The sequence below is a fragment of the Chaetodon auriga genome, chromosome 23, assembly GCF_051107435.1.
Source record: "Chaetodon auriga isolate fChaAug3 chromosome 23, fChaAug3.hap1, whole genome shotgun sequence".
NCBI lineage: Eukaryota > Metazoa > Chordata > Actinopteri > Chaetodontiformes > Chaetodontidae > Chaetodon > Chaetodon auriga.
Window position 1 is genome coordinate 11,089,973 of NC_135096.1, and position 17,830 is coordinate 11,107,802.

A 17,830-nucleotide genomic window follows, 5' to 3' on the forward strand; every position below is an offset into this window, starting at 1 on the left:
TTTTACCAGTGTAAGACCTAAGTTCATTACCTCCTCTTTGAGTTGTGGTTGTTGACTTATTAAAAGTATTCTGTGTCATTTTGTTGCAAGGTGGGCGCCTTGGTGAGCTTTGCTTCATAAGTGATTCCGTTTATTCGAAGTCAGTCCCAAAAGTAAAGAATCTCTCTGAACACAGTTCTGCACTTTGCTAATGCCTCACCTTTGGAGAAGCACATTGCTTATGAGTCTCACAGGATCAAGCTGCAGAGGATAATTCATCTTCCCTGCTGTGTGTGTGTGTGTACTGGTCTGTTTGCCTCTGTGAGTTTGCATACCTTAAATGATGCGTGTCTGCATACAAATGTATGAACATTTATTTATTCATGTAGGTGGGAGATCTGTATCCATACGGGAGTGCTGTGCACGTGCCCGAGTGGTTCGAACTGCGAGGTTTCGTGTGTGTTCTTTCAAGAGAGCTTCTGATACATCAATTATGATAGAAAATAGAGGAATTAGAGAAGGTCCACTGTTTTCCCGCAGAGAGGGAGAAAATGAAAGTCATGCAGAAACGCACGGCTGGTGAAAAACCCTGCAGCCATGCTTGTGTGATTAAGGACTAGGTTTGAGCCATCGTGGGGGGTTAAATTACTCACACAGCAGGAGAACAATCAAATGGTGTGTACACAAGTACATGCATGCACATATAAATATGTACTGTGAAGGACTGATAGCGCATTGAGAGAGAATGCCATTGTTTTGGGATGTAGATGGAGCTCAGGCCGGCTGCAGTGTCAGTTAGTCAGCAGACTGCAGAGAGGCTACAGCCGTTGCACCTTCTTGTACGGTATCTAAGATGATGGATATGCATTGTGCTTCAGCTATCCATAAAGGCAGCTCCAACTTTAGGTAATATTGCAACTCTTTATTTCCTGTTTATCAGTTACAACTTCTGTTTATATTCTGTACAGCACTGAAGGCACACAAAACCCAAAGATATAATGGAACATAGGTATGTACAAAATATACAGAATAAATAATTAAATCTAGTTAAGTAGAAAAGCTACAGAGTGTGTGCTTACATGAACCGTTTCAATGAGTTTCCAAGAGTATGATTGGACTGTCTAGTGTAAATCCTGACAATGTCCACATGGGAAATGTCACCAGCAGTTCATTGCTTTCAGTAAGAGCTGAGAAACGCAGAAAAGTTGGCTGGGGTGAGTCGGCAGGTTGTCTGCTTGGAAAACTGGAGCTTTTTGGGTAATGTTGCTCGTCGGTAACCATTCATGTGCTCACAGGTTAATATGCCCCGCCTCTAATAAGTTCCAAACAGTTCCAAATCAGTCAGCGCCACATGAGGAAGGAGCGCTGTTCCTGAATGCTGTTTGAATATTGACATAAATTAGTGACATGAAACACAGTCTCACACACGCTCGCACGCACAAACACACACTGAAGGATCACACACATTTGTGGCTCATTTTTTCTAGCAAACAAACAAACAAAAAAAGTTTCAGCAGGACTCTGTTGATTGTCATGCACCACCTTATGGCATTTGATTAGTGCAATGCATTTATACAAGATTACAGTTGTGTATAATATACTTTACTTTAAGTGCTGTATTTACTGATTGAGAGAAGAAAAAACATCCTGTGAATAACACCAGCTTGTATAAAAATAAATAAAGGTCCTTTGACTGCAAGTGTGCAGCGTGTTGGATCGATCAAAGAAACTGACAGGAAAATAGCAGTGGAGCCACACTCCTATTACTGTTTTCCAATGTACAGTTGGCATTTTGCTAACTCTACGGCACAATGAGCATTCTGCTTACAGCCTTCCAGCTGGCTTATGTTGACAGAGGGTGTAATCAGGTCAGACCCAGAGTCAGGACAGACTGATTAAACAGCAATTCTGGGTCAAGTGTTGATTGAGATTCACTCGCTTCTTTGCAAACATCTGTTTTATACTATCGGGGTGTCAGATGGGGGGGGGTATGCACTGTGCAGATCAATTTGTTTGGCGGCGGTGCACCGTGGAAATTCAATCAATCGTAAAAAGCTGACTGAGTGGATTTCAAAGATGGTTTCAACCCAGGCCTGCTCAACACACTGCAATGGCTTCTTCAAGTTACATTTGGCCAAATCTGCTTCCCCCTTCACCAGCTACATAACATGGCTGTCAACAGATAAAGGTTAACAAAAATAAACCAGTTACATTCTGTGCTACAATTAAACTTAAAGTGATGTGCCCATGATATATATTTCACACTGTGGAAAGTACAAGAGGGCAAACAGGACAAGGCACTTGGTTCAAAACATAATATATATAGTTTTTATTTTTCATTTTTTATTTTATTTATTTGATTTTTTGAATGCTTAAGATCAGTTAAAAGCAGTTTGATGCTCCAGAACCTCCAAGTAGTCTGGCTCAGTATGCAAGTTAGCCTTAAGTTCAAAGTACTCATTCTTAGTTTGCTCAAGCATGACCTTGCGCGGTCTTGAGTACATAATCGTCTCCATTAGCTTTAACTCCTCCTGGTGCCCCGGGACCTGCATGTCTACAGCAGACTGAAGCTGGGGCATGTTTTTCCGAAGGTACTCCGTTATTCCAAGCTGCTGCAGCTCCTTCTCCTTCTCCAGAATGTTCCTGTACAAGGAGTTGGGATTTCCGAGCGTGACGAACTCGGCGGGGCACTCTCCGGTCATGGGTCTGAACTTTGAGCTGGGGTTTCCTGTGAGCGGAGACGTGTTCTCCTTCTCCATGATACTCCGACAGACATGATGCTTGGTGCTGGGCTCGTCGAGGCTATAATCCAAGTCTGCGTCGTGTTCCTTGTGCTGGGAGCAGTAGGTGGGGTTGCGACAGATCTGCACAATGGGACTATGTGATCGCTCTTCATACAGAGTGGCAGACCCTGTTCTTTGTGTCAGAGTGTGGTGTGTTGTTTTCTGCCCGTACATGCTGTAATGTAAGTGAATGGGACTACTGCTGGTGTTTTCTCGGGGCTGCTCCTCCGCTGCCTTCTTCTTTGCCCTCCGTCGCCGCCGGTGCACCACAAACACAACCAATCCCGCTGAGCAGAATATAATCATGAGCACAAACATAAGAAGGCTTAAGATGAGCACTGAGAGTGGGACAGTGTCTGTGAGTGAGCTGAACAAACCCTTGCCAATACTGTCAGGCCCCAGTGTCACTGTCACGCTCTCCTCCCCACCTGGGGACAGAGAGTAGTAGGTCCCTAGACCAGGACATAGGATCTCATGACGAAGGCTTCTCAGTTCAGCCTGCATCACTTTCTTCGGGGTGTGACACAAAATAGAGCCCACCACTATGTCCTTTCGGAGTTTCTCCACCCATTGTTTGAGGCTGAGCAAGTCACAGCTGCAGTCCCAGGGGTTGTCCTCTAAATAAATCTGCTCTAGTGAGTCAAGTTGATCAAGCACATTGCTCACTGGCAGATGCATAAGTAGATTCTTTCTCAGGTTTAATTTGGTAAGGGGAACATTGCGAAATATCTGTGCAGGAAGAGAGCTGAGCAGGTTGTTATTTAATGACAACAGCTTCAGGTTTGGCAGGGGATTAAATGTGCCTGGAGCAATCTCTTTGATAAGGTTGTATTCCAGATACAGGTATTCAAGGTTGTGGAGCCCCACAAACATTGTGGAGAACAGTTTTTCAATTCTGTTGCCATTCAAATAGAGTTTTTTCAAGCTGCTCAAGCTGAGGAAAGTTTCATTATCAATGTAATCAATTCTGTTGTTGGCCAAGTTGAGCAATTCTAAGGTGTCATATGTGACAAAATCATATTTCAGGAGTTTCTGAATCATATTTCCTGTCATGACCAGTTTAGTGGGGCTCTGCTGAAGTATTCCGATATCTGATACCTTTTGAATTCCTCTGTCCTGACAGTGCATCAAAAACCCAGCCACAGGGTGATTGTGACAAGAACAGTGCTCCACACAAGGACTGCCGGGAATGTGAGACGGTGTCGGTACCTTGGCGTCGTCTTTGGCGTTGATCAACTTGGGAATCTGAGACACTTTGGATGAGGGAGTAACAACCATATCCAATGACTTTGACGGCTCCTCCAGGTTAATGTCTGCGTGGGACGGACAGAGAACATCCCGCTTCACTTTCGCCAGAATGGTCCCCTTAAGGTGATGTGGTGTGCTGCAGATCACGTCCCCGATTGCTGACTGGGCCCTCATGTTCTCCATCCAAATTTTCAAATGTAAAATGTCACAGTCACAGACCCAGTCATTGTCCTCAAGGAGAAGTTCCATTATCCGTCCGATGTGCTCCAAAAACCCGACATAAGGCAGTGTCTGGAGCTTGTTGCCACGTAAGTCCAGGTGTGTAAGGGGCACAAACCGGAAGATGTTACTGGGTAAAAACTCGATAGAATTATCATTCAGGATGAGGACCTTGAGGCGGATCAGTTTGTTGAAGGCCCCCGGCTCGATGACCCGAATGAAATTTGTGTCAGCTTGAAGAAACTCCAAATTCACCAGGCCTTGAAAAGTGTCCTCTTTCAGAGTGACGAGGAAATTGCTATTTATGTGGAGTTTTTTCAGTGAACCGAGAGTGCTAAAGACCCCTGGTTCCAGCTCTTGTATGCTATTACCCCCAATGTGCAGCGAAAGGGCATTCTTAAGCCCTTCCATTTCCTCTGCGCGGAGCTCAACCAAGTCATTTTTGTAAAGGTTCAGGTGGAAGGGCACACCTGACGGGATTTTGATTTGGGAGATTTTGCTGATGTTTCTTTGCTCGCAGTTAAGATGAAGGATACCATCTTTTCCCTCACAGGAGCACAAGGAGTCACAAGACTCACTAATAGAGGATGATGCCTGTGAGGGATGGATATCTTGGGATCGGGCCGCAGTGAGAAACAAGGCGATGAAAATGATACAGGGCAGCATTTCGGTCTGAGATATCTGTGAAGAAAGGATAGACACATGGGCAGAAGGGGTGGGGAGAAAAAAAAAAGAACATTAAGTGCACATTGTTTTAAAAGTCATACAAAGTTTGACATTAAATTAAATGAATGGTACTGAATCATCCTACTTAAATGCCTGAGACTGTTTAATGATATTCATCCCTGTGATCCAAATGTCATACAAGTTTCATGTGTTACAACACATGAACTTTCATTGTTATGTGTGTAAAAGTGTAATAGCGTGAAATTACATTTATGGGTGCATCATATGCATGAAGGGAAGTCACACTCCTCTTGGATGACGGAGTCTCTGTAGTGTGGTAAAGCTACATGAAAAATATATACATGGAAAAGGCAAACAGTGTTTACATGCCCAACACTCTCCACTCTGTTGATTCTGCTCACTTTTAATTAAAGTTATCAATATTAGTTGCTCTTTTCCTTGTATGTTTTATCCCTCTGTGGCCTTTATACTAGTTAGCAATGTTGCATCCTGGACATGGACACGAGTTAAACCAAGTGTAGCCACTAATGGGAATCCTAATAGTGCACATAAAACAGTCATCAGAGTCCACACTATCTAAAAGGACACTGCATTTAGCACTGAGGAAATGCATTTCACAGTGTGAGCAATGGCAGTAAGACAGCATCTCTTCCCAGTGACTCACAGCGGGATAATGGTACATTGAAAGAAATGACTCTCATTTGACTGATTTTTCTGCCCTTTATATGCATCAAGACTTACTCAGTGTGACTCACACAAATGCAAAAAGTTATTTCAGTCCATTTCAAATCCATGTCAAAATAACATTTATCACAGACACCCTAACAGGCAGCCATTATCTGTCAAGCCACTGGACTCAAATTTATCACAAACCAAACCTATACTGTTAATCTGGTGTGTGCAGTGAACAAAAGCATCTGGGAGCACCCAGACGGCACTGTCCAGTGAAAACAAGTCCAACCAAGCTCTTCTGAGGAGAACTCAAACATCACTGCAAGCAGGATTTATGTTGAATGACAAGGGAAACGCTGAAATGGGATTTTAATTATGAGAGGGCCTCGGCACCGCATCTCAATCCATTACATTCATTTGACTAAAATCACAATGGATCAAAGATGGGATTGCTCTCGGGAGAGAGTTGAAGGAGTACAGACATCTTCCCATGATCAAGGACAACTAGATATCCACCGTTAACTAGCGCAATTGTTCAAAAAGATAAGACACGGAAAGATGACAAGAAGTCACAGCTGCTCTTGTTAACAAATCTGATTAGCATCTGGAAGGCTTCATTCTAACAAGACTAGGCAAGTTCAGCTGATACGGCTTGTGGATTGTGTGTCACAGGCTGAAACCTCTGACTCATGATCCATCTATAAATGTAGTCTACCCTCTTTCTACCAGGAAATACTTCCTCCCTATTGAAAGTCAATGAGACATTGGGCACATTTTCAGGGGGTGTCTGCAATCCCCTGTGACATAAAGTAGGTAGTGTGGTATAAAATGTGGTTTGGAATGTGAACTGTGTGACTACACACATACAGAATGTACATCTACCCCATGGACCTCTGTACCCTCAAAATGTAGTAATTTAAATACTTGACATTAACAGGAACACCAGATTACTGTAGTTAGTTGTGGTTGGCCAATGTGGGTTTTTTTATGGCTAGTGGAGATATTTAGAGAGCAGGGCAGCTGATGGCTGATTATGTCTTCTAAAACACAACAATTTAACACCAAAAATGCTTCAATGACCATTTATTTAACATTAATGTTACAGGCTACATCGTCTCTGTTGCTATCGTAGATCTGCACTCTGTCTGCGAGGCACTTATTTAATAAAAATGTTTCATCTCATATCCACAGATCATCAAAAAGCAACGCTAAAAAAAACATATGAATTACAAACAAAATCTGAGAGCACTTACCAACAGCATTTATCTTACATTTGCTCTCATTTCTAAGGGAACGGAAATTTGTGCTTTTCACTGCCTTTCCCAAACTGCCCTGAAGCACATTTTGGTACGTTTGTTTATGTTTGTTTACAGACTTGCCAAAGCCAAAGCACCACACTAAACAATCAAACACATGAAAAAAGAATAACTTGGTTCACTTGCCTTGCACAGCCTGCTCTGATCATCTAACAAGTGACAAGAGGTGACAGGATTTCCACGAATGAATCCACCACTACCTCTCATTACCTCTGTGCTGAGTCAACTTGGTGCACTGAAGTCCAGATAAAACACACACAGGCACGTCGGTCCTTAACGTGTGTTCCCTAAAACGTGTTGGAAAGTGGATGACCTTGACGCTAGCTTTCAGACTCCAGCTAGTGCACGTCCACTTTCTACAGTATCTCTCACCTATTATCAAAAGCAACCAGCTGCTTTGAAAGGACTAAAATCACTCCACATCAGCCGCACTGACAAAGCTGTCTGCATTGATGGCTTTTTTATTTTTTGTTTAAATCAGCCTCATGAGCGCAGGCGTCAGCCAGTGCCGTTGATTTCAAAATGCCAGATAATCAGCACGATTAACTGTGAGTTCAGGTGAAATTCTAGACAAGCCCACACACAGCCAAACCCTCAACAAAGCTCTCAGCTCAAAAGGCAAAAGCTGAACTTGAAGGCCTCTCTTAAATTTTAAACTCTCACCTTTTGCCTATTTGTGCCTCAAAGCATTTTTTTGTGCTGTGGGGTGAAGTCAAAATTATTGATGAAAGCCGAGTCAACACCATGTCCAACATCTTTGATGTCTACGGGCATATACCCCGAGGTTCCTGTAAACTTTTCAACCCCGGCAAATCTAGACTCACACGCCTCACTCGACACGCTGAGATCTTACAGAGAACACTGGAGGATCTGAAAGTCTCATCGTCAAGCCAACCAAGAAAAACTGACACCAAACAAGACAAATAATATCGACATATATTTATATATATCACCAGCAATCTGTCAACAGAGTAAAATTAAAGTTCGCAGACCAAATGCCTTAATAATCCCTTTTACTAATTTCTACTGGGAATCATCACAGCATCACACGGAATCCACCAGAATAATTGGTTGCATATTCTCGCCTCTGGGGACATCCAGTGCTCTGAGTCAGTCTGCACAGCAGCACAACAACAGAGAGACCCACCATTGAAAAATCTCTTAAGATGACAAGTAAAAAGCGGTAAGTGCGCACATGAAATACTAGTGTTATTTCTGAAATGGTGAGCAGTGACCTTCAGGTAATTATTTAGCATTTTGGTAGCAAACCTCTCATGTCATTTTCAGATATCTTACAGAACTGAAACTCTTAGACTGTCAGTGATATTTATTTTACAGTATCAACAAAAGGAAGCCTTTGATGTAATATTTATATGTATTTCAGAGAAGATAGCTCCCTGGAAAATAGGGAAATTTGACCTGCTGTGATGTTGTTTATATCCTTCTGGAGATAACAGACATGGAGAGAGGTGGACATGACCTAAAATGCAGGAAAAGATTTGCTTGCTTTGAAATCTCCCACATTTGTAAAGTCTCTTGCACATCAAGGCCAGCTAAGAAATTACTGTCTTGAACCAATAACAGGAGGAAAATGAGAAGATAGGATTGTCCGAGCTCCAATTATCCATATTTATCTCTGGAAAATAATATGGTGAAATTTAATGAAACACAGAAATCTAATTTGTCAAACCCATTAAAAATGCATTGTTTGGACAGCGATAACATTCCGAAAATGGGTCCAAAACATGGCACCAAAGAATATCTCGGGCCATTTCCTTTTCATTACTTATCTGTATTTGCTTGTTCAGAAGTCTGGTGGTGGTCATGGTACCCAAGGCACTCACCTCTGTGACCCTGATGGCTGGTAAGACAATGCGAAATGAAACAGACTATTGACAGATGTTATCACGTACTGCATGATAACGCAGCTGAGGGCAGATATGGAAAGGCATTAGCCTCGTGCACTCTTTCTTCTGTGTTTCAAACAGACTTCTCTAACTGATCCATTTTTCAGGTAATCAATGTTGCATGGAACTCAGCGTGACGAGCACGAGAGATGAAACACTCTTCCGGTGCCGGTCTTCTGCCGCGCTCTCTTTCCTAATGCAAATGTGCATCTCTTGCTGTTCAGACAATTCAATTAGAGATCTACTGAAGCCCTGTGAGATCTCCCGTCATGCATGAGTATGAAGCCAACTCATCGTCCAACATCAAATGAGATGAGTTAGAAAAAAAAACAAAAAAAAAAAAACTAGCACGGGGCTGAGGAGCGAATGACAGCAGAGGGAAAGCCGAGAAGAAAAATCTGTTGATAGAATATTAATCACACATTGAGTCTTTCTACAGACGCTATAACATACACAATAGGCTTTGGCCACTTACAGACCCATAAATAGCATGCTCATACTTTATTTGGGCCAGCAATGAATTGTATTGTTCCAGTGCAGTGAAGCGCTCCAGGATATCATGGCAGCACAATGCAGCCTCATGAGTATAGTATCATGTCACAGTGATGAGGCTTCTTCTGTGCGTTCCTTGCGACATTCACACAGTCGAGTCATGAATACGCATGTTCATATGGCACACGGATACTTCTTCAACAGTGCAGAACACTGCTCTGCGAAACGGCTGTTATTTCCACGTTGATCAGATGATGATCAATGCACATAATGTACCCCATCCATCAATGACATTAACGGCCAACAGACTGAGCTGAATATCACATGCGATGGCTTAACACCAAACAGGCCCGTGCATCACTCACAGTGACGTGTACAAGTTCAACTCTTTAGACTTATTTGGTCCCTAAAGGGAGATCTTCTTTGTCTTTTACCTCTCTCACAGGAAGATCAGGGGTTAGCAGCGAGCAAGGCTTCAGTTTCTTGCTCATGGACACTTCAGCGGGGAAGCCAACATAAAGGCAGGGAGGTGGGTGCACCACCCTGGCTCCATGATGCTGCACCATCAACATGTCAAACCTCACCTCATGCACTGAAATCTGCTTTTCTACTTTATTTTCATTCTGTCTACCAGAGTACTAGCAACTGCCATAAAAAGGCCTGAGAGCTTGAGATACTAGATTAACTGGCACCACTGGTCTATGTAATGTGAAAAAGCAATGGAGCGATATATATATAGATATAGAAAAATATATATAGATATAGATATAGATATATATCTATAAAAGCTGCTTCTTGCATCTTTTCCTATCCAGTCTATCCTCTTCAATATGAATGGTCAGACACAGCTTGACTTTGACAAAACTCCACAAAAATGATGGGTTTGCAATACAGCTGGGTATGCAGTCCTCACTGAAGAGCACAAAGCATACGCGCCCTTGCCTTCCATTGATTTTACACACTTCATGAACCAAGCCATCAGAGTGCTGCAGCACCACTCATTTTTGTCTTCTGTACTTCGGCTCGCGGTGAACTGACGCACACAATAGAGATACGGTATGTGACAACACAACACGGACCTGGATTTCAACTGTGCCGCGTCACATGCACATTATCCAGTAGCTAGTTTAAGACATTATTTTTAGATAATATGAACACAGCTGTAGTCATGTTCTGTCCTCGTCACTGTCAGAGGAAGTAAAGCATGCTGGAGCCACAAATAGCCCATAAGGCAGAAGCCTAATTCCTTTTTCTGTAGCGTGAGGCAACTTGATGTACAAGTATGAAAGGCTTGTTATCCCTAGTGGCACCCGACAGATAGAGCCATTCTCCCAACTCCGTCAAAACTGATAAAAGTCACTCCGTATTTGTGTTTTAAAACATATCGAGTGGATATCTTGCGGATAGAATTTTCTTGGTTTTCAACAAAGGCTTCACAGTCACCTCAGTTCTTAGCATTTTATGACCTCAGTCATCCTCATTGCTATGCTACCTGCAGTCATAGTGATTTATGGATCTTGACAACAGGGAGGTTGAGGGAGTACATTTTAATTCACTGAAGTCTGAGGTTCCCTGTCAGAATCATATAAATATTACTTCATATACCAGTGTATCATCTACATTTCCACAAGCTAAAATGTAAATGTAATCTGCATTCCACAACAAGCATCAAACACAATGACGCAGAATTCCATCCAGGTAAGTTTCTTCAACTTCATATTATTCTTATGGTGCCTTCACACAGATTCAGGCGTCAGACAGTCAACACATTTGGGACACCGGGGAGAAAACAAACAGTCTGATGGAATGGCAGCACAGCAAAATGGAACACACACGAGCATATCTTGCCATGGTGATGTTGTTTTATTGACAAAGAATTAATAATTATTAGATGTATAATTGCACAAATTGTCCAGACTGTTTTCTCCTGTTGTGAGGGAGCTCTGTAGCATTCAGCAATGCTGTGAACCGTTACCATTGCTGGTGGACTCTGGCAGCCTCACATAATTTCTCATCCACTAAAAAAAATATCCAGTTTGCTGCCTGAGTCCATGTGAATGCAGCATTTGACTCATTAGTGGAATTTCAATGGGAAACAATCTCAGTTTATGCCAAATTATGTCTCAGTGTCACTTCTGAGAACACGTGCTCTTAGGATGGGGCTTCTGGTCTATGGTATACAGCATTGGTGTCAGAGTGCAGAGAATGATGCATCCTTTCCAAAGTGCCCGAAATGGCCTATATTTTTCTGTTTATTCACTTTCCTTTGAGATATCCACAAAATCAATACATATCGAACACCATTTTCAGCTCAAGGAAACTCAGTAAAACACTGAGCAAACCAACTTGACCAACTTAAACTAGTAAATACATCCCACACTCTCCACCTTAGGCTGTCGCAACCCATAATTCCTCCACCAACCGCTCTACCATGCAGACACAAAGATCCTTTTGGCAGTGTTTTAAGCACACAGCCTTGGTGACCGGGGGGGCGGGGATCATGCCCCATGCACGGCTGGTTGCTATAAGGGTTGCATCTTTAGAAACATCAGTGGCCTGTTAAAAAGCCAGATCAGCTGTGCGCTCTCCTGTCATGCAGCGGTTCGAACAGCTGGCGGCTGGTCATATGGAACGAGGGCCTGACAGACTGAACACGGAGAAACCTCAGACATGTATGTGAAAATGAACTGATACAAGTACAGAAACACGTTTTCGCTAACCCGCTCCCTTCTGTACTGCACAGCCTCCTCTCTTACTGTTCTCAGCTGGTGGGCCTTAATTTCTGATAGCAAACATATGCATGATAGAACTAATAATAGAAGCACAAAGACTGCACGGGGATGGGAGGGGGGTGGCTCGGCTCCCCTGGCAAGCGCGATTTAGAAGGCTTGCATTTCAAATGGTCTGTTTAACTAATGCGCAGTAATTAGTTCTCCAGAAATGAGCAGGCAGATTACACCAGTGTATTGTGGCATCAAGGTACATTTTGTAAGGAAAGACATCTGCACCAAGCAGATGCACATTTTATGTGCAAATTATTGTTCCTTTAAAGGGGGACACATTTAATTCTGGACTGACTAACCAGTGCCCAGCAAGACTGGTAATTGCAGATAAATTAATGCAGAATACTGGCAGAATCTGACATGTCACAAGAAATCCATACTTTAGCACTGTTATCGTCATGATTGCTGCACCACATGACCAGTCTGGTACTCATGATTAAACTGGTTAGGATGAGTTATGAGCTGTTAAGAAATACTCAGCAAGTATTTCATATTCCACTTTAAGTCAGAATAGCCTATATAACATCCTAAGTATCTTCATCTTCATCTGTTCTCAGCTGAATTGCCCATTTAAAAGGAGCCCCCACCCTCAGTAAAAAGGCCACAGGGTACCAGTAATGACAGTCTTATGATTCACTCCATAAATAGGTGGAGATCTGCTGTCTGATACACAAACTTCAGTCTCAAAGGAGCCACACATTATAGCTAGCCAGACCTGCTTACAGAGGATAAACAATAGAAAGGGCACCACCTAACATTCTGTAGTGTTGGCACAACAGGATGAGGAGGCAAATCAAAGTGTTGCTCACGTCATTTTGTGAACACCAGGCTTTGTTCCATCACTTTATTCTAAAACAGCCAAAAAAACGAATATTCTAATGCTCATAAAACCAAAAAAAATCATACATCTACTATTGATGCCAGTTTAAATCTACATAATATTATCACCTTCTTATGCAACTACAATCCATAACATGGACGCTGATGTGCCTCAGACGATTTCATTGGTGGTTACAGTGCCATCATCTGATCCTAACTATTTTCAGAAGTGATTCTGCAAACAGCTGCACATTTTTAAATTCAAACTGTGTTGGTATGTTTGAGTATGTTGAGCCCATGGACATCCACGAGAAGAATGGGGGAAAAAATAAATAAATAAATAAATAAACAAAACAATGGTGGACCAGCTTTAAGCCCTGTGGATTATCTTTCAGCTAACCGAGCAAAAACAGACCCAAAGTTCCTGCAGCTCCTGTGGTGAAGAAAAAGAAATAACAGTACAGAAGATTAGTAATAGACTATTTGTTTGTTGGTTTGGGAAACATGCACTTGCAAGCTTTTATCTGACAGAAAATCACTGGCTGGCTCGTATATACCTGATTCTCTTTCACTCTGCCCTCTCCCTATTTATTCAATGGACACTTCCATAATTTAGTCCTGCCACACTTGGGATCAGTTTAAGTGGCTTTATGATGCAGACTCAGTAGAACGAAACTGCACCCATCTGACGCCCTGCGTGGACTGATACGCTTGCCTGAAGGGAATCCAGTCGACCACCAGTGGAAATAACAAGACTTGATGGATCTGCCGGACTGATAAAACAGGTCTATTTTTACATGAAAGTCTGGAGAGGCTTTAAATAAGTCTGTCGAAGTACACTTAAGACAGCAACTTTAATGCAGATTTAGTTCAAGGTATTTTGTTTTTCTGCCCCTTCAGTTTTTTTTTAAGATCAGACACAGTGGCTGAGTTAATTGAGTGTCTGATGACTTAACAACTACAAAGACTTGAGCTGACCTGCACTGTCCTTCTGAACAAGACCTTTCAAGACCAATTAAGCAGGAATGCCACAGCGGGCAATTAAAGAACCTGGACGGCATTCTAAAGCTCCTGTTAAAACCTGCTGGAGGAACAAAAGCTTCAAAGTCAAGTCAGAAAGACACCTCAACACCCATAATTCCCTGTTTGTGTTTGGGACGGATTACTGCCAGACACCTTAAAATGCTCAGAATCATAACAGATAAAATGCATTTACAGACAACACAACACATGGGACACGTCTGGCATAAGAAACGGGTGCATATCACACGTGACGCTGATGCAACAGAGGGGAGTGTTGCATTTCAAACAAAGGCAGTGGTGTGTTTATCGTCCTAAATAATCTGCTCACTGAGCACTTCACCAGAACGCTAACCACAGCCCATCATATTTTATGTGCTGCTTTCCAAACAGCAGGTTTTCCAATATTTATAATGCACTCAGCAAGACAGATAGACAGACAGACTCGGCACCTGTCGTGAATGAGAAGGCAACAAAGCCTTGTTGCATTGTGCGCGGTCATTTCTGTAAAATATCAGTTTAAAACATTGATCAGTAACACAACTTCAAAAAAAACAACAACAACAACAACTGGGAACCCGTTGTGTTGAAAATGATTTTAAGTGCTGTTCCTACGTTGGGTCTCGAGCCCTGCTAGTACTCTATCGACTCAGCAGACTCCAGTAAGAGATCCACTGGCCCGAAGCTCCCACCTCCTATATATCTCTTGACAGAGAGGTTTATAGCAAGACGAGCTTTTAGAGGAAAAAAAAGCTATTTTCTTTGAGGTGTTTGAGATAACACACTCCTGCACAACAGCAATACAACAAGGAGTGACTAAGCAAAAAAAAGGGCAAGAGCTAGTTTTAATGATACAGAACACCTTGCCTGACAATTACATCGAAAGTATGAAACAGGGAGTGCTGCTAACAATATGAGTCATACCACTAATTCAGGCAAATTTACACTAGCCATAGCTTACTGTAGCACGAAGCATGGAATACACACACAAACACACACACACACTATTCTCCCTATTCACTCAGAGGTCACCAACCAACCAACAGTTGCATGCATCCACTTGGGCTCAGGCTGCTTTTGCTTGGGGGCTGAAACAGAGAATGAGAGGGAGACTAAGACAGAGAATACGAGATAGTGAGACTTGTTGCGTCCAGCCAGGGGTTGTTTCATTTCAGCCTGACACGGGAGAGCAGATTAGAGCCCCGCCTGCACTCTATTGCTTGAGCGCGCATGTGTGCGAGTGTGTTCCTGCGCTCGTGCGTGCGCCTGCCCACGTCCCCGGCCTTGTTTATGCGCACGTACGAGCTCTGACCGTCTATCAACTTCCCGGAGCGCCCTGCAGTGTTCCCAGGCACCAATTACAGTGGGACATGTCCCTTTTTCCTCTGTATTGGAAGTGATGTGGCTTGCCCTACAGGGTCGACACCACCACTACACCCACATATCTGCAGAGATTCTGCCAGCGGCCGTGGCCCTCCACCGCAAATCCTACAGAAATGATAATTATGACATCCACCCACTCAAGAGGCAAGAGATAGTTCAACTCCCTTGCCCCTTGTTCCAGCCCTTTTTTTGACGGATTCAATATTCTGTGGGCTAGCGCTGCCTACATTCCTCTTTCCTCCGTGTCTTAGAGAAGCAGAGGCTCTCCATTATATCTGCAGGCTTTCTCTGTCTGAAAGTAGTGTGCTTTAATAAAGTTTCACAATGCCTGCTTCCCTCTCCTGCCCCTGAGCTGATTCTCTTAAAACTGCAGACTACCTGCACTGGTTAGACCAATTTCCCTTGGCCATTTCACACATTACAACAACACCTACTCAAACACACATTTGTGTTTCCCATCACTGCAAATAATTTGGGGCCATTGGTCCTTCAGCGCTGGAGAAAAGAGCGAGACATCAGTCTTCATAAAGTCAGATAATTACACGCAGACCTCAGAGTATCAGTGCAGCAGCACACAAAACGCCTCTTGTAAATTACACTGAGTTTTGCGCACATTGACCCAAAAACCATCAATCAATAATTAATCTCAAGTTATTCAGACACATTAGGCTTAATCGGTCCATACATGCATGGTATGGACCACTCATTACTAAGCTATTACTTTATTAACCAATGGTCCATCCAAGCAAAAAATTGGGGTCCAAACTCAATTATGCAATTCACAACTTAAAGCTAATTAGACATTTCTTTCCTCCATTAACTTGCACTCAAATAGAAGTCCAACCTCGACCTCACATGGGAAAAAAAAGTCCTGCAGGACAAAGTGCAAACTGATTACATAAATCTGGCATTCAAGCTCAATTTAATCAGTCGTAATCTACAACACGGCAAAAGAAAAAAAAATCATGCATAATGTTACCAGCACTGTACAGCCCGTAATGCGTTTACATTATATCAACTGTGACAGACTAATTGTGCCTCTGATAGCACAGAAACCCTCCTCTCTGATTGGCTGAGGTCTGTTAGAAGTCGTGATGCGGTCCCCATTACACACACCTGCGACCACTAACAGTAATTATAAATATTCATACGCCACCACTATATTTAGCTATGGCAGATAGCCAAAAAAAAAAAAAAAAAAAAAAAACGAACCAGAGAACAATGAGCTGTCGGGCATTTGAATCAGTTTTCAAGATGTAAAATAGAGCCACTTGAAGCAAAGTTTGAGATATTTTCGGTGGGTAATAAGAAGCGCTGTGGCAGAGCACCAGGCTTGAGCACCATAAGCCCGCACAGCGCCGGAGGATACAGTAACTGCGTGTGGCAAGCAGCCAGGTGTGCTGGAGGTAATGGAGGACCCTCAGGAAAACTCCCTCCCTGTCAGGTCCTGGCACTTACACGTTACAGGACTAAAATGATAAACAGCTATGATTTGTGTCCGTCCGCATACTGCACATTTTTACAGTAGGAGTGTCATGGTCAAAAATAGAAGGGCAAACTGCACAGTAGACTAATTAAAATAGCTGGAACCTGCCCTCGCTGGACACCTGGATTCCTCTCTGCCGAGCCTACTTCAAAATACAGCAGAATGACGCCTCCCCGAGAGACCGTCATTGTAATAATAAAAATCAACGCACACTACAGTGCAGTGCTTTCAAGAAACATTCACAGAAGTTAGTGTGCTTTGTGGCTTACCGACTAAAACGGGTGAAAACAGAGAAAAGGCTGTTCCAAATGTCAGCGTGCTCAGTCCATCAGGAGATACGAGGAACCGACGCATTGAAGAGGGGGCAAACCTCCCCGGCACTTTCTCTCCGGTCCACCGCGCTCCTTCAAAAACAGGCTGACAAACACGGGCAAACTTCACGGGCTCCGTCAGCGCCCGCTTGTCCTCTCGGGTCCACGGGCTTTTCTCGAGTCTGATGGAGCTGTCACACGCGGGCGACTAATTATTCCGCTGCGCGAGGAGCTGGCGGTGAGGTTTCACTCCGGGTCCCGGGATGATGAGTGGAGCCCTCCTCCCCGCAGCCTCCCCACAATTAATTATGATAGAGTTGCGGGTTCGAGCCACGGGAACAAAACAGTATTAGTGGAGCTTCAAAAGGAGGCTATTCCTTCAGCTTTTAGAGTCCACTCAAATAATGAAAGGCGCGTGCCGCGTCCAGCTCTCGCGCCTAGCCGCGCGCTCTGTGGAGTTCACCAGTGTGCGATACATTGGAGTTGCTCTGTAATTTGCATGCTGTAGAGGTGGACTACAGAGGAGGGACGCTGCGTAAAGACAGACACAGAACACAGCGCGAGTTCTGGCGGCGCCTTTCAGAATAAAAGCACGAGCTCAACTCTTCCTTAATTAATTTTCCTGAGACAGGCCTCTTTTACGCTATGTCCCAAATAAGAAGACATTAAGAATCGAGACACCCACATATAGAATTTAACGCCATCTTTAAATAATTTAAAAAAAA

General features: G+C 43.2%; 1 protein-coding gene across 1 annotated transcript; it reads right to left on the minus strand.

Moving 5' to 3' along the window:
• Positions 1–886: 886 nt before the first annotated feature.
• On the minus strand, positions 887–17,576 carry slitrk6 (SLIT and NTRK-like family, member 6). The gene is made up of 2 exons (XM_076723946.1): positions 17,064–17,576; positions 887–4,910 (listed from the first exon to the last, which is right to left on the minus strand). The coding sequence occupies exon 2, from the start codon at positions 4,893–4,895 to the stop codon at positions 2,358–2,360; it is 2,538 nt and encodes an 845-aa protein (XP_076580061.1). The 5' UTR covers positions 4,896–4,910; positions 17,064–17,576; the 3' UTR covers positions 887–2,357.
• Between the last annotated feature and the right edge of the window lie 254 nt (positions 17,577–17,830).